The sequence below is a fragment of the Salmo salar genome, chromosome 09 (genome assembly GCF_965601325.2).
Source record: "Salmo salar chromosome 09, fSalSal1, whole genome shotgun sequence".
Lineage (NCBI taxonomy): Eukaryota > Metazoa > Chordata > Actinopteri > Salmoniformes > Salmonidae > Salmo > Salmo salar.
The window spans coordinates 12,700,001-12,724,193 of NC_138299.1; the positions used below are offsets into that span (position 1 = coordinate 12,700,001).

Below are 24,193 nucleotides of genomic sequence, written 5' to 3' on the forward strand. Positions count from 1 at the left end.
CAAATGTTTCTTGAGTTGAATGCATTACAAGCACGCTATGAGCAGCTATTGAAACCTCTGTATTGTTTTGCAAGTGGTTATACAGCCTTTTGTTTTGTATTTTGCATTTAATGCTCCAACCTGATCGCGACCATTGACCACATTGTTTACTTCTGCAGGCTCCTACTTCAGTCCAGGTGGTGGCACCACCCGTCTCTGTTTCCTCCAGCTGCCGTTGGACCAAACCCACCTCCACCCCCCAACCAAGTCAGGTAGGCTTGCATTACGATTTAAAACTGAAAGTATGCATTCATTTTACCCTGCCTGGTGGGTCGTTACACGAAATTAGTGCCTTTTGCATCCCTTTGATATTTTAAGTAGAAATTGTGCACCAATATTGAATTTTAAAAGACTGTTATATTCAATGAAGTGCCCTTTAATATAGACCACATGGAGAATTCAATAAAGCTGATTTTTTTAATATGAATAAATACTTTTTTATATGCATTTTGACATGTCCCTCCGTGTACCTTCTGTGACTTCCAGGAAGATTTTAATCCCAATCCTTCACCCCAACATTTCTCAAAAATTTCACCATCATTCTAAAGCCCTAGTTATTTAGTTATTTTGTTGCTTTGACAAAGTAATTTCTGAAGATTATTATTGATTTAATGTGATTATTGATTCATTTAAAGGTAAACATTTTTACTTTCCCTCATATTAAGGTCAACCCTGTTACATGAACTAAACTCTCGTTTTAATATAGTATTCCTTTGTTAAGAGTTTTTTTCAAAAGAAACATTGAACATCTAATAGACAAATAATATTTTTAAAGCAGATGTTTTTGGACATTTTCTGGTGTTTTGTGGAGGAAAACTGAGTGGCTCGAGTATAACACGTCAACCCTGTTACCCATAGATAGACAGGATTGAAATGGTTTAACAATTAAAAACAATTAAAAATATAAAAAACAGGGAAAGGCAATTGAATGTAAAGGGGGGGATTTACATTAAATTGCCCTTCCCTGTTTTTTATGTTTTTAATTGAGTTGAACATGTTCTCTTTATGACAGCATGTTAAAATTGGGTGAAATCAACATTTTTTTCCACCAAGTTACACATCTCAAAAGGTTCCCGAATTGATGTAACAACCCTGGTGTACCGGGTGGGTAGAGCTGCACTTTGGGACCAAAGGAATGTTCTCAAATGCGCAAACTCCGCCCATCCCGCGTCTCAGCTGATAATTAATACAAATGCACCTAGAAAGAAATGTGTTGGTATAGCAATGAAATGACAGTGAACGCAACCCTGACTCCTGAGGCTCTTGAACGCAACCCTGACTGTAGAATCCAATAGGATAATCTGAAGGGAAATTCCCATCGATAGTTCGCGTATAAACACTCAGTTAAGAACACCACAATTGCTGTTCATGTTTCATGCTGTATGTCCAGGTATATGCTATTTTCACTTGGATAATTCATTTTTTCCCCTTTAAACACAGAGCTTTCCTTATCTCCAAGCTTTCTGAATTCATCACGTATTTTCTTGAAAAGCGTGCATTTGCATAAACATTTCCCCCTACAGAGCCTTTGCCAGTATGTGTTTGTGGAGTAGAAGTCAGTCCATCAGGGACAAAGAACGCTTGTTTTATAGGATAGATTTATTGCCCTGCCTCCAGAGCTGCTCTATACTGCCAATAGCTTGTTGTGGATATTTACCAGGCAATCCCCTTGTTGATTTGATCATATTTTCCATCACAGAACATCGCCTTTGTCTCCACTGGCCCATAGACTCCCGTTCTGTGGTGCTACATCACTGCCACCTATCGATCGTTAGTAGGAACTGTGGGTCATTTTTATGTGTTGTAAACAACACGTGGTCAATGGCACGATCAAGTCACTGCAGTAGATCAGCTGCAGTGCACACACAGAACAATCATTGCACATACCCTTTCAGCAGTAAACATGGATTGTTCAATTTGATGTGCACTAAATATGCATTGCATTTTGACAATTTGGACAGATCGTTTGTCATGAATGCTAAAATAGTGGATAAAGAGTTTCCTTGCTAATTCATCTGTGTTGTTTTGCTGGACTGTTACCTTGCAGTATTGTGAGATGTCAACATCAAATGCAATATGTCCTAATTTATTTGATTAGTCTATTTGTCAGGGACCATCCACAACAAATTAATTGCACCAGATTTATCTTCCCCCTTCAGTTCACATCTGTAGCAATTATGTGCAGTAGTGTGTACAGAGATTATACTACAATTTACAACAAATTAAGTGCTTTGAAAGGCTGGTCACGGCTCACATCAACGCCATTATCCCAGAAACCCTAGACCCACTATAATTTGCATACCGCCCTAACAGATCCACAGATGATGCAATCTCTATTGCACTCCACACTGCCCTTTCCCACATGGACAAAAGAAACACCTATGTGAGAATGCTATTCCTTAACTACAGCTCAGCGTTCAACACCATAGTCCCCTAAAAGCTCATCTATAAGATAAGGACCTTGGGACTAAAAACCTCCCTCTGCAACTGGATCCTGGACTTCCTGACGGGCCGTCCCCAGGTGGTAAGGGTAGGTAACAACATATCCGCCACACTGATCCTCAACACAGGGGCCCCTCAGGGGTGTGTGCTCAGTCCCCTCCTGTACTCCCTGTTCACTCATGACTGCACGGCCAGGCACGACTCCATCACCATCATTAAGTTTGCCGATGACACAACATCGACAACGACGAGACAGCCTATAGGGAGGAGGTCAGAGACCTGGCCGTGTGGTGCCAGGACAACAACCTCTCCCTCAACGTGATCAAGACAAAGGAGATGATTGTGGACTACAGGAAAAGGAGGACCGAGCACGCCCCCATTCTCATCGACAGTGCTGTAGTGGAGCAGGTTGAGAGCTTCAAGTTCCTTGGTGTCCACAAACTAACATGGTCCAAGCACACCAAGACAGTCATAATGAGGGCATGACAAAACCTATTCCCACTCAGTAGACTGAAAAGATTTGGCATGGGTCCTCAGATCCTCAAAAGGTTCTACACCTGCACCATCGAGAGCATCTTGACTGGTTGCATCACTGCCTGGTATGGCAACTGCTCGGCCTCTGACCGCAAGGCAATACAGAAGGTAGTGCTTACGGCCCAGTACATCACTGCGGCCAAGCTTCCTGCCATCCAGGACCTCTATGCCAGATGGTCTCAGAGGAAGGCCATAAAAATTGTCAAAGACTCCAGCCACCCTCGTCATTGACTGTTCTCTCTGCTACCGCATGGCAAGCGGTACCGGAGGCCGCCTAGGTCCAAGAGGCTTCTAAACAGCTTCTACCCCCAAGCCATAAGACTCCTGAACATCTAATCAAATGGCTACCCAGACTATTTGCTTTGCCCTCCCTCTTTTACGCCACTGCTACTCTCTGTTATTATCTATGCATAGTCACTTTAATAACTCTACCTACATGTACATATTACCTAAATTTCCTCGACTAACCGGTGTCCCCGCACATTGACTCTAACGGTACCCCCTGTATATAGTCTCGCTATTGTTATTTTACTGCTGATCTTTAACTACTTGTTACTTTTATTTCTTATTCTTATATTGTATTTTTTATACTGCATTGTTTGTTAGGGGCTTGTAAGTAAGCATTTTACTGTAAGGTTTTACTGTAATACCTGTTGTATTCGGCGCATGTTACTAATAAAATTTGATGTGATTTGAAATCCTTGGGCGGGCCCCATAGTCCAAATAGTGTAAACGATTCCAGGGTTTTTCTTTATTTCTTACTATTTTCTACATTATAGAATAATAGTGAAGACATCAGAACTATGAAATAACACATATGGAATCATGTAGTAACAAAAAAAGTGTTAAACAAATCTAAATATATTTTCTCTTTGAGATTCTTCAAAATAGCCACCCTTTCCCTTGATGATCAGGGCAGCAGGTAGCCTAGTGGTTACAGCGTTAGGCCAATAACCAAAAGGTTGCTGGATCAAATCCCTGAGCTGACAACATTCTACCCCCCACCCGGTAGGCTGTCATTGTAAATAAGAATTTGTTCTTAACTGGCTTGCCTAGTTAAATAAAGGTTACATGACAGCTTTGCACACTCTTGGCATTCTCTGAACCAGCTTCATGAGGTAGTCACCTGGAATGTATTTCAATTAACAGGTGTGCCTTGTTAAAAGTGGAATTTCTTTCCTTCTTAATGTGTTTGAGCTAATCAGTTGTGTTGTGACAAGGTAGGGGTGGTATACAGAAGATAGCCCTATTTGGTAAAAGACCAAGTCCATATTATGGCAAGAACAGCTAAAATAAGCAAAGAGAAACGACAGTCCATCATTACTTTAAGCGATGACGGTTAGTCAATCCAGAAACGTTGAAAGTTTCCTCAAGTGCAATCGCAAAAACCATCAAGCGCTATGATGAAACTGGCTCTCATGCGGACCTCCACAGGAAAGGAAGACCCAGAGGATAAGAGGATAAGTTCATTAGAGTTAACAGCACCTCAGATTGCATCCCAAATAAATGCTTCACAGAGTCCAAATTTGCGATTTTTGGGTTCCAACCGCCGTGAGACGCAGAGTAGGTGAACGGATGATCTCCACATGTGTGGCTCCCACCGTGAAGCATGGAGGAGGAGGTGTGATGGTGTGGGGATGCTTTGCTGGTGACACTGTCAGTGATTTATTTAGAATTCAAGGCACACTTGAACAGCATGGCTACCACAGCATTTTGCAGCGATACTCCATCCCATCTGGTTTGCACTTAGTGGGACTATCATTTGTTTTTCAACAGGACAATGACCCCAAAACACATGACCAGGTTGTGTAAGGACTATTTGACCAAGAAAGTGAGTGATTGAGTGCTGCTTCAGATGACCTGGCCTCCACAATCACCCGACCTCAACCCAATTGAGATGGTTTGGGATAAGTAGGACCACAGAGTGAAGGAATAGCAGCCATTAAGTGCTCAGCATATGTGGAAACTCCTTCAACACTGTTGGAAAAGCTTTCCAGGTAAAGCTGGATGAGAGAATGCCAAAAGTGTGCAAAGCTGTCATCAAGGCAAACGGTGGCTACTTAGAAGAATCTAAAATATAAAATATATTTAGATTTGTTTAACACTTTTTTGGTTACTACATGATTCCATATGTGTTATTTCATAGTTTTGATGTCTTCACTATTTTTCTACAATGTAGAAAATAGTAAAAATAAAGAAAAAACGTAGGTGTGTCCAAAATTTTGACTGGTAGTGTACAGTGGTGGAAAAAGTACTCAATTGTCATACTTGAGTAATAGTAAAGATATCTTAATTGAAAATGACTCAAGTAAAAGTGAAAGCCACCCAGTAAAATACTACTTCAGTAAAAGTCTAAAAGTATTTGGTTTTAAATATACTTAAGTAATGCAAACAGAATTCCTAATATGTACTTAAGTATCAAAAGTAAAAACCATTTCAAATTCCTTATATTTTTTATTTAACTAGGCAAGTCAGTTAAGAACAAATTCTTATTTACAATTACAGCCTACCCTGGCCAAACCCGGACGACCCTCGGCCAATTGTGCGCCGCCCTATGGGACTCCCAATCACGGTGGGATGTGATACAACCTGGATTCGAACCAGGGACTGTAGTGATGCCTCGTGCACTGAGCTGCAGTGCCTTAGACCGCTGTGCCACTCGGGAGTCTGAGTGGTGCAGACGGAATAATTTGATTTTTTTCATTAAGTGGCGGACAGCCAGGGGCACATTCCAACACTCAGACATAATTTACAAATGAAGCATTTGTGTTTAGTGAGTCCATCAGATTAGAGGCAGTAGGGATGACCAGGGATGTTCTCTTGATAAGTGTGTGAATTGGACCAATTTCCTTTCAAAATGTAACTAGTACTTAAGTACTTTACACTACTGGTGCTGTATATATATATATTTTTTATTGTTTTATAAATTTTCGGTATGGAAAAATGCCTTCAATGTAAACTTAAATTACTTAAACCAGATATAACAAATGTAGGACAGATATTATAATTGTTGAGAACTAACAATCACCAAAATAAAAGCTAGATCATCTAGGAAATTTGAATATTCCCAAAACAATCAATTTAGCAATGAAAATGTTGTTATGTTTGAGTAAAACAACACAGCATTAGCCATGGCCAAATGCATAGAATTGCAGGAAATTTCAGTTGAAGTCGGAAGTTTACATACACCTTAGCCAAATACATTTAAAGTCAGTTTTTCACAATTCCTTACATGTAATCCGAGTAAAAATGCCCTGTCTTAGGTCAGTTAGGATCACCACTTTATTTTAAGAATGTGAAACATCAGAATAATAGTAGAGACAATGATTTACTTCAGCTTTTATTTCTTTCATCACAATCCCAGTGGGTCAGAAGTTTACATACACTCAATTAGTATTTGGTAGCATTGCCTTTAAATTGTTTAACTTGGGTCAAACATTTTGAGTAGCCTTCCACAAACTTCCCACAATAAGTTGGGTGAATTTTGACCCATTCGTCCTGACAGAGCTGGTGTAACTGAGTCAGGTTTGTAGGCCTCCTTGCTCACACACGCTTTTTCAGGTCTGCCCACACACTTTCTATGGGATTGAGGTCAGGGCTTTGTGATGGCCACTCCAATACCTTGACTTTGTTGTCCTTAAGCCATTTTGCCACATCTTTGGAAGTATGCTTGGGATCATTGTCCATTTGGAAGACCCATTTGCGACCAAGCTTTAACTTCCTGACTGATGTCTTGAGATGTTGCTTCAATATATCCACATCATTTTCCGTCCTGATGATGCCATCTATTTTGTGAAGTGCACCAGTCCCTCCTGCAGCAAAGCACCCCCACAACATGATGCTGCCAACCCCGTGCTTCACGGTTGGGATGGTGTTCTTCGACTTGCAAGCCTCCCCATTTTTCCTCCAAACATAACGATGGTCATTATGGCCAAACAGTTCTACTCTTCTTTCATCAGACCAGAGGACATTTCTCCAAAAAGTACGATGTTTGTCCCCATGTGCTGTTGCAAACCGTAGTCTGGCTTTTTTATGGCAGTTTTGGAGCAGTGGCTTCTTCCTTGCTGAGCGGCCTTTCAGGTTATGTCGATATAGGACTCGTTTTACTGTGGATATAGATACTTATGTACCTGTTTTCTCCAGCATCTTCACAAGGTCCTTTGCTGTTGTTCTGGGATTGATTTGCACTTTTCGCACCAAAGTACGTTCATCTCTAGGAGACAGAACGCGTCTCCTTCTTGAGCAGTATGATGGCTGCGTGGTCCCATGGTGTTTATACCAGCGTACTATTGTTTGTACAGATGAACGTGGTACCTTCAGGCGTTTGGAAATTGCTCCCAAGGATTAACCAGACTTGTGGAGGTCTACAATTTTTTTTCTGAGGTCTTGGCTGATTTTCTTTATTTTTCCATGATGTCAAGCAAAGAGGCACTGAGTTTGAAGGTCGGCCTTGAAATACATCCACAGGTACACCTCCAATTGACTCAAATTATGTCAATTAGCCTATCAGAAGCTTCTAAAGCCATGACATCATTTTCTGGAATTATCCAAGCCCACAGTCATCTAAGTGTATGTAAACTTCTGACCCACTGGAATTGTGATAAAGTGAAATAATATGTCTGTAAACAATTGTTGGAAAAATGACTTGTGTCATGCACAAAGTAGATGTCCTAACCGACTTGCCAAAACTATAGTTTGTTAACAAGAAATTTGTGGAGTGGTTGAAAAACAAGTTTTAATGACTCCAACTTAAGTGTATGTAAACTTCCGACTTCAACTGTATAGTGGGGCCCTGTCCTTGTTTCCTTCCTTAATCTGCAGATCCTTTCACATCAGTGCAGATGAAGGAGAGGAGACGTGGAGAAGAAGCCTTTTGATTGGATGGGATTTGCGATTCTGCTCAAATCCCGCTTCATTACCTATAACGCAGGCAGTAATAATATGTGTATGTTCTGTTGTTTTTCTCTGCTCTTCATCTGTGTGTTTCCCCCTCTGTCCACCAGGGCGCACCATTCCTTGTGCGGTCAGTCAGTGTGGGAGAACAGTGGCTGCAGCTGCAGAATGCCCCAATTAGGCCACACCCTGCCAGCACCTCTCCCCCACGCAGCCACTGGGCCACAAGGTGAGCTATACTATACTATATACTATTACTACTGTATTGCTATTGATAACATATCTGCCTCAGTCAATTTGAGTCTACGGTCATTTCCCTTCTCGCATCCCTCTATGCATCCCTCTCTACACATGTCTCTCTGTCCAATTCCATTCATACATTTACTGTCAATTAACTCAATCTCTGACTCTCTCCCTCTTCCATCTCCTCTCTCTTTCCCTCCCTCCCTTTCTCTCTACAGGAGGATCCGTGGCGAGGCTAAGAAGTGTCGTAAGGTCTACGGCATCGAGCACCGGGATCAGTGGTGCACCGCCTGTCGCTGGAAGAAAGCCTGCCAGCGCTTCCTCGACTGAACTCCTAACCGAAGAAGAGAGGGACGAAGAGAGAAAAAGAGATATGGAGGAGAGAAAGAAAGCAAGAGACTGCCAGAAGAGAGGAGCAGTCACCTCTTCAAGTGAAGACTGAGGAAAGATCTGGGGGTCAACCAGTGGAGCAACATGTACGTTGGTGTTTATTTCTTTTATTTTTTTCATTCGTTTTTTTGTACTTTTTACAACTTTACTAAAAAACTATTATGTACTTTGTTCATGTCTTTGAGAACTTCGGGTTCTTGTGTGTTGGTGCTCACGATGAACTTGGCTGGCGCAGCTTAATGACCTATGACCGGTAACCTATGAGCTATTCCTGCAGCATAGTCCCGCATCTCAGTTCCTCTGTCTTCCTGCCCAGGGAGGGACTATACAGGAAGCGGACTTCTTCTCTTCCAAGTCTTTGGCTGTAACCTATAACCAGCAGCTCTTCTATACCCAGCAGCTATATAGGGGATGCCTATTGCTCTATGCCATCATGCCGTCCATAACTTGGCTTGGGAACAAGGCTTTCTGCTTGTTGCCAAGGGTGGACATGAGCCAGGCAGGTGCTGAGCAGAATATCTGATCTGTAAATCAATCCAACTTCCAAATGCCTGGGCAAGAACAGATCCATATGATACAAAGATTAACCGATACATTCACGCTTTGGCTTTCAGTCAGTGTAGGTGGTGGAGAATGAACGATTAGGAGAAGAAAGTAAAGTGATACAAGGAGGGAGTTAGCCCTAAGTAGCAGAGATGAAGCTTCATTAAATACTTTGTAACAAGCATGCTAAATACAGGACCTATGTCAGAGAGGAGAGTTGCTGGCCATCAACTTGTTCAGTTATTTGTTAATAATGTATACCATCTGTTGTCAATTCCATAAAGTGCGCTGATTGGCTGGGAGAATCCCCCTTGACGTATAGGATTCCATCTGCTCATGATCTACCAATCAACAGTAACCAGTAAGTTGTGTCTTAAACATTGAGAATTGATTGGAGAGTTGTAATTGGAGGAGAAGTAAAATGCAGATTTGGGAGTCATATGCCCAACCCGTCTGATGATGTGTTTATAAGCCATTTATTCCTGAAAATTCGTATGTAGCTTTTTTATTGTAATTGGCTTTTTTAAGGAAACAAAAATAATGTTTTGTCGACGTCGACTATGTAATTTGTATTGTGTGTTTCATTATATTATCCAGCAATGTTGTGTCTATATTTTGCAACTTGTCGTTTTTTCTAAAATGTGTTAAATACAATGTTCCGCCAAGAATTACCATGTTGTGGGATATAGGAATCAATTCACATACTTTAGACCAATCAGATGTCATACACACTGATTTTCACTTCTCTGACCATGATGCAAGCAACTGTTAAAAGTTAAAGACTCAGTATCTCGTCCTTGTTGTTAGCAGCTACTGTAACTATCCTTCCTGTTTTGCCTTAGTCTTCTTTGTTCGGGTCAACAGATAATCTGTAAGAGCAGCCATTTTGTAAGAGCAGAGTCTTTTTTGGGGGGGGGGGGGGTTACACCAGATATGGTCTTGTGACGGGGGTTAGTTACACTAACAGATATAATTTTAAGCACTGTAGTTTATTGTTAAAGAGACACTCTGACAGAATAGGGCATGGAAGTATTGGGTCCTTTTACAACGGCAGGTCTTACGTCATTGTAATAAAATTATACATTTGTATAATATATTTGGGCAGGAATCTATCTCCGTACATTTGTCATATACTTGGATGGCCAATAACCCGTACCGCTCTCAGTAGTGGCGATACACTAATTTAATTTAATTATCGAGGTTCCTGGTTAGATGTGGAATGTACCACATGGTACCAATAATAATATCTTAAATATGGTGCCAGCATTGAGTCTGAATGCATTTACCAGACTAAGTTAGGCTTATCTTAAAATGATACGCTGCTCGAGGGCATTGTGGCCCTAAGCCAAACCCTTGTCACTCTACCACCTATTGTAAATGAACATGCATACATCTCTGTTGACAAAGAGTTTAATGAACGTTCGGCATAAACAGATGTTTCATATGTTAAGACCCAAAATATATTCATGATTGTTTATTGAAACTCATGTTTCCTTGCAGTAAGCCAATGAATCCACAGAAGCAAAAAAAACGAAACAATTGTATTTATATATATTGTGCTATGTATGCACTTAGAGAAAAAGCAACCGTTGAATAAAGTATAATTTGTATTATGATGCACTCATTTTATATGGAATTTGAAATGTTTTTGTCTTTTTGATGTTGAAATATACTTGATAAAGATGTATCCTGTCGAAAGTAATCTTCTATTTTGTAGTCTTTAAAAAAAAAAAATTGTCCTGGGCCTTTTAAGTTAGATGTAAAGTTATATTTCAATATGCTCCAAAATATGTGACAGAAACTACTCTAGGCTGTCCATTTTGGCTTATGAGCCTGTATGTTTACAGGAGATTTTATTCAAGAGAACATGATGATGATAATGAACATTATTATACAAGACAATATTGGTCTGGAAATGTTCTGTGTAATAAATGGAGTGTTGTGGGATTGATACAGTATAAACTGGTGTCATCATCTTGTGAACATTCTAGACAATTGGAACAAAACACCTCAAGACACAGAATTATTTGCTGCATGACAAGCCACAAAAGAAATAGTAAACTATCTTTATTGATATGTTAAATGTCTGCTATTTACAGGTTTTATACTGCACAACAAAATGGTTTCACATAATAACAATTTAAAGAAAAAGAACACTGTTCATACATACAGTAGGCTACATCTGTGTCTGCTTCAACAAAAACAAGCCAAGGTTCATTTCAAATCAGAACATTAGTTTTGCCAAGAGATCATTTGTATATGTGCATGGATAACCTCCTGCAGTCTTATACAGTAGGAATAGTTCGTTGTGATGTTTTGCACCAAATTATAGTAGACACTATCAGGGTTGATATTGAAGTTGGGAGAATATTTAGAGAATATTAAGACGTTCTAAACATGTCAATAGGTTACAGATCGAGCCATCCACACACCTAATAATGAGATTGTGTTATATATCAAATATATCCTAGCACATTTTCAATTGGAAATCTGAAAGATCATTTTTGGTCAGCCACTAGAGGGTAGCACAATAAAGAGAGTGACGCCCTGATCCGCCAAAGACAGTCTCCCTCTCATGTACTGATGGCAGTACAGTAGCCTATCGATAGGCAGAAACTGCTTCTCCAAGACATCCCTGATAACGCTTGTAGGCGATGTCATGTCGACGTTGGCTAGCTAAACTCCCGCGTAGAAAGACTTAATCGGGTCTAACGGTCATCTCGCGCAGAACTGCGCATGTGCAGGCTGTCAAATTAAAGGCACCCCTTAGATATACAGTTGTTTTTGACGAAAATAAAAACGTGGCAGTTTTTTTTCACTTTGACGAGGTTGGAGTAATAGCATGTTCAGCTACTTATGACATTGGCTCGAATCTAGGTTGTGCCTTTAAAGTGTTTAAATGAACATCTAAGGAATACATTTTCACTTATCTCATTATTAACTTCTCAAACCTCAAACCCTGGTCTGCTTGGTCTGTTTCGGAAGTGTTTACCGAAGTCTCGCGATGTTGCGCCTCTGGGTTTAGAAACTTTGGATGTACTGTACTGGTTCAGGAAGTCAACGAAAACTTCACAAGTAAGGGCTGCTGGGCTGCTGGGTATTGAAATTCATGAAGTTTCCACTGAATTTACCCATGTAATACTAATAGCCAAGATTGATGAATGCAAAAATTGTTTGAAACGTTACATTACAGATACAGTATGGGAAAGCAAAACAAATACAGTGTGTTTGTGTGACTATAATAATAATCCAGAGTGATTCTCTGATAAACCATTAATAGCTGTATACATTGTATTTTTTACAATTTTTTTTATTAGCTTTTATTCATAATATGTTGTTATCGCTATCAATGAGAAATATACAAGACTGAATCTATAATGCTCCAGTGTGGATTTTCATGAGAGGTTGTGTTCAGAACAGAAGTTTAATCATCACCGTGGTGACGGATTTGGATATGTAGGGGAGGGTCTGGGGTTTGCTAGGTTATGGCAGGGATACGGTTGCTTTGGGCATGGCTACACCTCGTTCTGTTGGGTGATGTCAGTGGAGATGCTGTTGTAGGACTTGCTGGCTCGGGTGCTCATGCCCAGGTACTGCTTCAGGAACTCACTGAAGCGTTTCTGGTTGTTCCACTTGCGGGCAGATTTCCGGACGCCTATGAACCCGCCGTAGCGCTTCTGCAAGGGCCTTCCAGGGCCCATCAATTTCCTGTAGCCGTGCCTTCCCTTCAGGAACCCCCCAAAGCGCTTGGACAGACTTATCCCTGCAGCTTCGTCCTGCTCTTTCTCTGTCACACTATCCCCCTCTTCCTCGTCCATTTCCTCCATTTCCCGGGGCAGCTGGGAGTTGTAGGCAGCATTGGCGAGGGTTAGCTGGCTCTCACTGCTCAGCTCGTCTGTCCCCAGAGCACGGGCCACGTGGTCAAACCTCTGCAGGGCTGCTGGGTACATCAGCCCCTCGTCCCCCTGGTCTTCTTCTTCCTCTGGCAGCATGGCCTCCACCTCCTCCTGGGCCCGTTTCAGCATGGCAGCGCCCCCTATGGACAGGAATGGTAACTGTGGCGGTGCCAAGACCTTGCGACACAGGTCCCAAGTGAAGGCAGGGGAGACGTTACTGTCACACTCCACCAGACACACCTGCGAGGAGAGAGGAAGGAAAACACAGAGCACATGATCGTTAGAGAGAGAGAGCAGAGAGAGAAAGAAAAAAGAAAGAAAGGACAAACCAAAGTTATGATTTGTTAGTTATTGGTTCATTCCCCAGTCACCACTTTGTCCAGGGGCTGTACAGAGCAGAGGTGGCTGCTGAGGGGAGGATGGCTTATTATAATGGCTGGAATGGAGTTAATGGAATTGAACCAAACACATGAAAAACACGTGCTAGATGTTTTCGATACCACTACATTTTTTCCGTTCCAGCCATTACTATAAGCCCGTCCTCCCCAAATAAGGTGCTACCAGCAATACTTTCAGTCAAATGCTGAAGTAAAAATGGCTTTATGCATTTGATTGAGATAGACGATGAAACACCGTCAGACACTGGGATTGTCATTGTGAGGGTGGCAGGCTAGAGTGTTGGGCCAGTAACCGTAAGGTTGCTGGTTCGAGAACCCGAGCCGATGTGCCCTTGAGCAAGGCACTTTACCCTAATTTTCTCCAGGGGCGCCGTACTACTATGACTGACCCTGTAAAACAACACATTTCACCCCACCTATCTGGTGTATGTGACAATAAAACATACAGTATATGTATTTTTTAAAGAATGATAGCCAAATGTTTATGATGCCCATGAAGAGATCATACTGTTCTTCTCTCACCCGAACATAGAGTCCTTTCTTTGTCTTACAAATACCTCACCTTGAATTAGTATGGCGTCCATGCTATCTAAATGGTCTTTGTGTGAATATATATCTAGAATCAGTCAGTGGGTTTGGGGTTTTTCTGAACGCATCACAGTCTAGTCTCGCAGTCTCTCAGTGGAGATTCTCCACATCAGAGCTGAACCTACTATCAACACATACACACACAAATATTATCCTTATCTCAGGGTGCCGAGTCATACCAAAGAATATAAAAAATGGGACCCTATGCGTCTCTGATAGATCTGGGGTAAGGCCCTGCGATAGACTTGTGTCCTGTCCATAGGGTGTACTTGTACATCAAGCTGCCTCACGCAACAGAAACAGGAGATAAACTTCTGCTCCTATGAGCCGTTCCGGCTTGTACAAGCCAAGGCTACTTACTTACATAGGAAAAAACGTAGCAGAATACACTGAAGCCACTAGACAAAGAGAGGGGGTGTGGTGGTGTGTCGGTGGTGCGCCTCCAGCAGTGAGATGGAGAGACTTGAGAGAGGGCAGAACACTCACTTCTATCCTCAGGAATCAATTAGCCAGCGCAAATTAAAAGCCAGATGCCGGGAAGGCATAATGCTAAGAGTCAGATATTGTCAACAATATAGGAGATAGAGGGTGGGGAGAACGACTGTGGTGAGGGAAGGGTCGTTTTAGAGAAGGATGAGGGCAGAGAGTGATGGATGCAGGGGTGCGGGGAGTGAGGGAGATGGTAGGTGCGTCTGTGTGCATATGCATGCGTGTTTCTCTATGGGGGGGGGTCCCAATCTCTATCTCTTCGACGACGTCGAGCGCTCTATTTGTGACATCGTCAATCTCTCCAGGCGGCGGCAGTGGGCCAACCAGCTGCTGTTTATTGTGTGTGCATAATTAGCCTACGCTCTAAGTTAACTGAATCACCAGAGCTGTTTAAAGCCAAAGGAGCATCTCCTGAGTGAATTAGCTCTATCACCACACAGACAAACAACCTATTAAAGGGGCAGTGCTTTTCCTGTTTTTTTTATATTTCCACACTATGAGGTCGGAAATAACACTCAGAAGTTGTGAAAATGATAATTCCTTTTTAGTGTAAGAGTTTATTTACATTTTAGAAAAAACACGTGGAATTTCAGCCTGTTCAGGTGGAATGGAGTTTTTGGCCCACATCATGACATCACAATCTGATGTGATTATTCTGACCAATGACCATTTGTATCTTACTACTTTGAAGGGGTAAACAGGTAGGCTCTAGAGTCTAGGCGATCCAATCCCCCAATCAGGGTTGTGTATGTAAATATTTTACATTTGTATCAACACTCCCACACGATCAGACTGAGCATTTTAATAGCACAAGGAGGCCCAGGGAAATAAATTATCACAGATATATTTTGAGTTATTTTTATGAAATAAACACAGAGATAGTACCCCTTTCCTGCAGTCGAGTGACCAAAAGCGCCCTCTAGAGGCCTCATGGGTGGAACGTTAATATTAGTAATAATTTCATAATTAATAAAAATTATATATAGTGTATATAAAAAAAACAAAAATCCGGTGTTCCTATGTTAAACGGTTTTGTTTTATTTCAGTCTTATGTGATGTATATAAAGTGTAATATTGAAACGCAAACTCAAAATTGAATACAATTCAACTCTACATCTGACATGGTACAGGTGTCATAACCAGATCTAGATTATGACAGAGAGATGGACAACAGGGGATTTAATCTGTGTTGAAGTTGATCTCTTCGGGCATTATGTGACTGAGGCAGGGGTAGGCATAGACAGATAAGAGGAATAGAGACATATACTGAACCAAAATATAAACGCAACAATTTCTAATATTTGACTCAGTTTCAGTTCATATGAGGAAATAAGTCAATTTAAATGAATTCAATAGGCCCTAATCTATGGATTTCTCATGACTGGGAATACAGATATGCATATGTTGGTCACAGATACCTTAAAAAAAATGGGCCTCACAATGTGCCTCAGGATCGAATTGTGTTCGTTGTCCGTAGCTTATGCCTGCCCATACCATAACCACACCGCCACCATGGGGCACTCTGTTCACAATGTTGACATTAGCAAACTGCAGGCCCACACTACGCCATACTTGTGGTCTGCAGTTGTGAGGCCGGTTGGATGTACTACCAAATTCTCTAAAATGACGTTGAAGGCACCTTATGGTAGAGAAATGAACATTCAAATCTCTGGCAACAGCTCTGGTGGACATTCCTGCAGTCGGCATGACAAAACGACACATTTTAGAGTGCCCTTTTATTGTCCCCAGCACAAGGTGCACCTGTGTAATGATCATGCTGTTTAATCAGATTCTTGATATGCCACACCTGTCGGGTGGATTGATTATTTTGGCAAAAGGAGAAATGCTCAGTAACAGAGATGTAAACAAATGTGTGCACATAATTTGCGAGAAATACGCTTTTCGTGCGTATGGAACATTTCTGGGATATTTTATTTCAGCTCATGGAACATGGGACCAACACTTTACACGTTGCGTTTATATTTTTGTTCAGTGTAGAAGAATGGAGTGATAGACGGATGGAGGGTAGGCGTTGTAGGTTGCTTTAGAGACCCTCACCAGTGTGTTAAAGTTGATCTCCTGGGGTAGGATGTGGCTACAGGCCATGCAGTCCTCCTGGCAGTCACTACAGTGTCCCGGAACACAGAGACACAGCAGCAAAAGGGCCCATAGGGGGGTCTTCATTGTCCTCAGTATCGATAGGACAACCTGGGACAGGACACAGGAGAGAGGTCAGAGGTCAATTCACCGTCTTCTGCACAGTCATCATTTACAGTGAACAGCCAGACTGAAAGAGGGGGAGGGAAGGAGTGAGAGAGAAAATCAGGAAGAGAGAGAGATACAAGGACACAGACAGACATGGCCGACCGACCGACAGACACAGATAAGTGATAAACACTAAAGCCTTTGTTTGTCTGGGAGTTGTATCGACCTTGGCAGTGAACCAGTCCGCTGTTTTGTGACAACAACGACGTAAGACACACAACAGCTGTTTGTACATCATTAACCAAACTCATCATCGCCTTAATTGAACCCTGAATTAGCGCTTCTGGCATGATGGGAGGGAGCACAATGGCCAAAAGAAACGGGGTGATTTCGGAAGCATTGAAGCATTTCGGAAGCATTGATGCATTTCGGAGTCTTTGTTTTACTGGATTAGTCATCAGGAAGAGATGGGAGATATGGAGATATATGGAGAGAGGAATCCAAAGCTGTGTTGCACTTGTAACAAACAGAGAACAAGGTTGTAGTTGGAAAAGGATGAGTGTGATTGTAGAATATCATGTGTGAATGAACACAGATAAAGGGAAAAGTAGTTATCTTGAAAGTAGTTTCTTTCCTTTCGAAAACGGTTCGTACCCCTTTTTATGTTTTCAGTTTTTCAAGTACTTCATTGAGTTTAGTGTGCCAATGGGAAATGCAGGTCCCAATGCAGCATCACAAACGTTCCTATTTATTTTTCATAGAAACTAAATGGATACGACAAATTAAGTCTCTACTGTATGAGACATGGATATACACTGAGAACATTACATATCCAGAAAGCGCTGACCATTCATGTGCGACCCCAAGGGGAACTAGTACTGCAAACTATCAGAAAGTACAATGTGTTGTCCATTGTTGTTACTCTACGTCATTCCCTTAAGGGAAGTACAAGAGAGTGCCTGTATTTCATTAACAATCTGTAGTGTTTACTGGTTATTGTTCCCCATTGCAGTGAACTGGACACTTCCAATCGCCTCTCTCTATTGTAGAATCAGCACTTCTACTACAAACAGTAGAAACACATCTCTTTCACGTCCAAAAACTGTGACATGTGGTTCTTCTCTGCCACCCTCCTCTAACTCAGTCAAGACACAAAAGCCACTTCACCACTCCTCATCGAATCGATATCCTCCTTGAGTGAGTTCTTACTTAATGGTATCCCGTGGAACAGCTAAAGAAAGGCCAGCAGGTGGCGAGTGATTGTAATGTAAGGGAGTGAATTACAAATACGATACGGGGGGGGAAATCGGGCAGGGCGGACAAAGGAGGGGTTGCCGATGGTGTGCTTTTAAAACCACCTTATTAAGTTACATAGATTTTTACAAGAGATAGCTTGGCCCGTTTCTCATGGCTAGACATTGGAAGACCGGTTGAAGGGAAGGTAATGAGATTGAGGCTGAAGTATGATGTTCTCTGTGTATCCCAGGAGGTTCTATAGACTAACTACAGTACATCAGTCCCTCCAGGATTCTGCGATTCTGCGATTGCAATTTGTTTTGCAAAATCAACAATTCCCTGCATATTATGTGAGGGCTTGCAAATTTGACCAGTCACGGCACAAAACAATCAAATCATCGCAACATTATCACATAAAACGGACCCATCACCACAGACCAAAAAGAGGGCTCGCAATTTCAACCAATCACTGCAAATTTACTGTATAATATAGTTCAATCAAGCCACACTTAAACGCTTTCCCTCGTCAGCGCATTTTCGCGACAAATTGGATAAAATAATTGCGTATTGCCATGCAAAATGTCAGAATCTCCATAGCAAAATCAAGCATTTTTGCCCGCAAATGTCACAAAGAATCAGCCTGGAGGTCTGGAGTGTCCTACTGTTTTTCTTCTTCTTCTTCTACCACCTGGTAGGTAATTGATTAATTGATTGATATCACTGGTTGGCCAGAGAGTCTACTCAACTGGTGTCCCAGGTCTGAAATCAATCCTTGATTATCTGTCTCGAAGGACCACGTTGAATTAGTGAAGGCACTCGAAAAATTCAAGAAATGCACTTAATTAAGAATGAAAATCAGCAGTACTTCTAGCCTCAAAGTCCAGATTTGAGAAAAGGGGATATGGGATTGAAATGAGTTAAGAAAAGCCCAAGGCTCAGAGGTAGCACTGTACTTGAAATGTTCAGCAAGTGAAATGTTCAATATATTTCCTTAAACATCCTCTGTGCTGTGTGCTTATTCTCTAACCCTTGATATGTTCATTTTGACACCTGAAGGAGCATCAGGTACTGATGGAATCTTTTTGTGAGAAATTACAATGGTCACTCAAAACATTTATAAATATTTAAATAAAATCAAATGTTATTTGTTACATGCGTCGAATACAACAGGTGTAGACCTTACCGTGAAATGCTTACTTACAAGCCCCTAACCAACTGTCACAGTCGTCGTAGGAATTAGACCAAAATGCAGCGGGTACGTGAATACTCATCTTCTTTAATGAAGGAAAACGTAAACACTTAACAAAACAAACATCGACGAGAAACAGTCCTGTCAGGTGCAACAAACACTAAACAGGAAACAACTACCCACAAAACCCATAGAAAAACACCCCTACTAAATAGGACCTTCAATTAGAGGCAACGAGGAACAGCTGCCTCCAATTGAAGGTCAAAACAATAAACTAGACATAGAAAAACTAGAAAATAGAAATACAAAACATAGAACACTACCCAAAAACCCCGACAACACAAAACAAACACACCCCTGACACGTCCTGACCAAACTACAATAACAAATAACCCCTTATACTGGTCAGGACGTGACAGTACCCCCCCCCCCCCCCCCCCCCCCCTCCCAAAGGTGCAGACCCCGGATGCACCTTAAACAAAAACACAAAAATAAACCCAAAACAAAAATAATCCCAAATTAAAGGGAGGGAAGGGAGGGTGGCCACCGTCACCGACGGTTCTTGTGCTACACCCCCCCCTCCCCAACCTCCTACTATGGAGGTGGCTCAGGCTCCGGCCTTACTCCCCAACCTAACCTGTCCACCCCCGCTAACTGTTTATTATATTTTACCCCTCCCGAAGTCTCTGGACAAAGGCGCATCGCTGAAGACCTCGGGCTGATGCGCGTCGCTGGAGACCTCGGGCTGATGCGCGTCGCTGGAGACCTCGGGCTGATGCGTGTCGCTGGAAGCTCCGGACTGGAGGGCGACTCTGGGAGCTCCGGACTGTAGGGCGACTCTGGTTGCGCCGGTTCCGGACTGTAGGGCGACTCTGGCTGCGCCGGTTCCAGACTGTAGGGCGACTCTGGCTGCGCCGGTTCCAGACTGTAGGGCGACTCTGGCTGTGCCGGTTCTGGACTGTAGGGGGTCTCTGGCGGTTCCGGACTGTGGGCCGTCTGTCAGTTCTGGATTGTGGGCCGTCTCTGTCAGTTCCAGACTGTGGGCCGTCTCTGCTGGCTCCGGACTGTGGGCCGTCTCTGCTGGCTCCGGACTGTGTGCCGTCTCTGCAGGCTCCGGACTGTGGGCCGTCTCTGCAGGCTCCGGACTGTGGGCCGTCTCTAGACGGGGAACTGTCGCCGGAAGCTCTGGACGGGGCACTGTCGCCGGAAGCTCTGGACGGGGCACTGTCGCCGGAAGCTCTGGACGGGGAACTGTCACCGGAAGCTCTGGACGGGGAAATGTCGCCGGAAGCTCTGGATGGGGAACTGTCATCGGAAGCTCTGGACGGGGACTGCGCACTGAAGGCCTGATGCGTGGGACTGGCTTTGGAGGCGCCAGACTAGGGACACGCACCACAGGGCTAGTGCGAGGAGCAGGAGCAGGACGAACTGGACTGGGCTGACGCACTGGAGGCCTAGTGCGTGGGGCTGGTACTGGGGGTACCAGACTGGAGACATGCACCCCAAGGCTAGTGCGAGGAGCAGGAACAGGACGTACTGGACTGGGCTGACGCACTGGAGGCCTGGTGCGTGGTGCTGGCTTTGGAGGCGCCAGACTGGAAACACGCACCTCAAGGCTAGTGCGAGGAGCGGGAACAGGACGTACTGGACCGTGAGTAGGCACCGGCGGTCTGGAGCGCACCGTCTGCACAACACGTCCTAGCTGGATGGTAACAGTATCCCTGCACGAGCGGAGTGCTGGCACAGGGCAAACTGGGCTGTGCAGAGGCCTGATGGCTGCCGTGCGTAGAGCAGGCGTAGGGTAGCCTGGGCCTAGGAGGCGCACTGGTGGCCAGATGTGCTGTGCAGGCATACTCCTACCCGACTGGATGCCCACTCTAGCGCGATACTTGCGAGGAGCTGGGATCGCTTGCACCGGACTGTGCGTGCGCATGGGCGAGATCGTGCGCACTTCCGCATACACCGGTGCTCTCACTGCCAAACGCTCCCCATAATAAACACGGGAAGTTGGCTTAGAGCTTACCCTAGACCCAGCCAAACTACCCGTGTGCTGCCTCTCGCACTTGCCTCTCGGTGCGTATAATGCCTCATAATAGCGCCGCTCCACCTTGGCTGCCTCCAGCTCCTCCTTAGGGTGCCGGTACTCCCCAGCCTGGTGCCAAGGTCCTGCCCCATCCAGAATCTCTTCCTATGTCCATGACTCCACAGAGCTCTGCTGCTGCTCCTTCCTCGGCTGCTTGGTCCGTTTGTGGTGTGTAGTTCTGTCACGGTCGTCGTAGGAATTAGACCAAAATGCAGCGGGTACGCGAATACTCATCTTCTTTAATGAAGGAAAACGTAAACACTTAACAAAACAACAAACATCGACAAGAAACAGTCCTGTCAGGTGCAACAAACACTAAACAGGAAACAACTACCCACAAAACCCATAGAAAAACACCCCTACTAAATAGGACCTTCAATTAGAGGCAACAAGGAACAGCTGCCTCCAATTGAAGGTCAAAACAATAAACTAGACAATGAAATAGAAAAAATAGAAAATAGAACATAGAAATACAAAACATAGAACACTACCCAAAAACCCCGACAACACAAAACAAACACACCCCTGCCACGTCCTGACCAAACTACAGTAACAAATAACCCCTTATACTGGTCAGGACGTGACACCAACAATACAGATCAAAGAAATAGAGTTAAGAAAATATTTACTAAATAAACAAAAGTAAAACATTTTATGAAAAAGTAACACAAGAAAATTACATAACAATAACGAGGCTATATACAGGGGGTACCGGGACAATGTGCAGGGGTACAGGTTAGTCGAGGTAATTTGTAAAGTGACTATGTATTAATAATAAACATCGAGTAGCAGCAATGTAAATAGTCTGGGTGGCTATTTGATTAATTGTTCAGCAGTCTTACGGCTTGCAGGTAGAAGCTGTTAAGGAGCCTTTTGGTCCTAGAGTTGGTGCTCCGGTACCTCTTGCTGTGCGGTAGCAGAGAGAACAGTCGATGACTTGGGTGACTGGAGTCTTTGACCATTTTTTGGGCCTTCCTCTGACGCCGCCTAGGATATAGGTCCTGGATGTCAGGAAGCTTGGCCCCAGTGATGTATTGGGCCGTATGCACTACCCTTTGTAGCGCCTAATGGTCAGATGCCGAGCAGTTGCCAAACCAGGCGGTGATGCAACTGGTCAGGATGCTCTCGATGGTGCAGCTGTAGAACTTTTTGAGGATCTGGGGACCCATGCCAAATCTTTCTGAGGGGGAAAATGTGTTGTTGTGCCCTCTTCACAACTGTCTTGGTGTGTTTGGACCATGATAGTTTGTTGGTGAGGTGGACACCAAGGAACTTGAAAATTCTCGACCCGCTCTACTTCAGCTCCATTGATATTAATGAGGGCCTGTTCAGTCCTCCTTTTCCTATAGTCCACGATCCGCTCCTTTATCTTGCTAACATTGAGGGAGCATTCTCACATAGGTGTTCCTTTTGTCCAGGTGGGAAAGGGCACTGTGGAGTGCAATTGAGATTGCGTCATCTGTGGATATGTTGGGGTGGTATGCGAATTGGAGTGGGTCTAGGGTTTCCGGCATGATGGTGTTGATGTGAGACATCACCAGCCTTTCAAAGCACTTCATGGCTACCGACGTGAGTGCTACGGGGCGGTAATCATTTAGGCAGGTTACCTTTGCTTTCTTGGGCACAAGGACTGTGGTGGTCTGTTTGAAACGTAGGTATTACAGACTCGGTCAGGGAGAGGTTGACAATGTCAGTGAAGACACTTGCCAGTGATTAGTGATGATTAGTAAATGGTTTATAAGGACCTATATTAAACATCTCATGAATTATCCTTTGAATCATTAATACAGAATTTAAAAGTTGTTTATGCATGCGTGAATAACTAGCTTACTAACAATAAAGCAATAATGAATAAATAGTGAACGGTTTGTTCATTACTTTTAAATGGTTTATTACTGAACGCTCTTATCTACCCACAAACACTGTTTATTGTATGCAGGGGTACCCCATTCAGATACATTCATGATATGAAATATGGAGACCATCTCTATGAGGGTTCATTATCAGACCAAAGCAGCCATGCCAGTACCCGTACCAGTGTAAATACCACTGGGTTTGAGCCACTTATATGATTGACAAATGAGCCTTGTGCTGAAAGCACCATTGGGTTCTCAAGCTCCATTGAGCACTCTTGTGTGTGTGTGTGTGTGTGTGTGTGTGTGTGTGTGTGTGTGTGTGTGTGTGTGTGTGTGTGTGTGTGTGTGTGTGTGTGTGTGTGTGTGTGTGTGTGTGTGTGTGTGTGTGATATGGTGGGACCAGAGAAACACATCCAGAATGATTGACAATGTCCCTATTGAAAAAAAATGCATAATCGGGAAGAGAAATGGAGTAGAAAGAAGAAGAAAAAAACGCATGAACAATTCTGTTTATGTGCATTATGACATCACAACAGGTTGTGAGTTTGGCACTCCAAATGAAAATCATGGATAAAGAAAAATATTTAAAGGAATTTCAGCTATTGTACAAAAGCCCTCTACAGCTATTGTCAGAAAAGTTCTCTACAAGCACAGGAAACTATGACAAGAGAAAACAAAGACATATTTGCAATTAAGTTGAACTTATCACTTAGCCTTGAAATAGGAGGGAGAGGCCTAGACAGACAAATTGCTGTAGGAGAATCAGCCATGCGTGAATAATCCGGATTTAACACTTTCCTTGAGATTAGTAAATTATTTTACATTTCCTGGCCTTGATGAGGACACTGCGGTAATGAGGAAAGTTTTGAGAGAACAACGGAGAGATACAGAGAGATAGTGGACCAATGATGCGACCGGAACACTAACTAATCCGGAACCATAGAATCAGAATGGGTTCGAATTCAAATACTTTGTCCAGAACATTCTTCTGTGTAACAACGTGTCTAACATGGTGAACATTCAAGCTGGACTGAAATGGAATTAAATGTTGGATACTGGAGCCAGAGAGAGAGTGAAGGATAGATGAACTGTTTGCCAATGTTGGCATAGATCATTCAACACTTTTGAGATAGGGGCATTTGGATTTCTTCTGACTTACACTTCCAAAG

The 24,193-nt window shown here is 43.1% G+C and overlaps 2 protein-coding genes across 4 annotated transcripts in view; one reads left to right on the forward strand and one right to left on the reverse strand.

Annotated features, from left to right (window-relative positions):
• The window catches only part of LOC106610718 (zinc finger protein 395), a 27,051-nt gene extending 16,269 nt beyond the window's left edge, over window positions 1-10,782 (forward strand). For 2 of the 3 annotated variants that reach the window (XM_014210227.3, XM_014210226.3), the window contains exons 8-10: window positions 159-251; window positions 8,019-8,137; window positions 8,370-10,782. In XM_014210227.3, coding sequence (XP_014065702.1) covers window positions 159-251; window positions 8,019-8,137; window positions 8,370-8,481 — 324 coding nt within the window. In that variant the 3' untranslated portion in view covers window positions 8,482-10,782. The remainder of the gene's footprint in view (window positions 1-158; window positions 252-8,018; window positions 8,138-8,369) is intronic. The other variant, XR_001329956.3, reaches the window with a different exon arrangement.
• Window positions 10,783-11,130: 348 nt separating this feature from the next.
• The window catches only part of pnoca (prepronociceptin a), a 31,603-nt gene continuing 18,540 nt past the window's right edge, over window positions 11,131-24,193 (reverse strand). Inside the window, exons 2-3 of the mRNA XM_014210228.3 lie at window positions 16,514-16,663; window positions 11,131-13,220 (exon numbers count right to left, since the gene is read on the reverse strand). Coding sequence (XP_014065703.1) covers window positions 12,600-13,220; window positions 16,514-16,639 — 747 coding nt within the window. The 5' untranslated portion in view covers window positions 16,640-16,663 and the 3' untranslated portion in view covers window positions 11,131-12,599. The remainder of the gene's footprint in view (window positions 13,221-16,513; window positions 16,664-24,193) is intronic.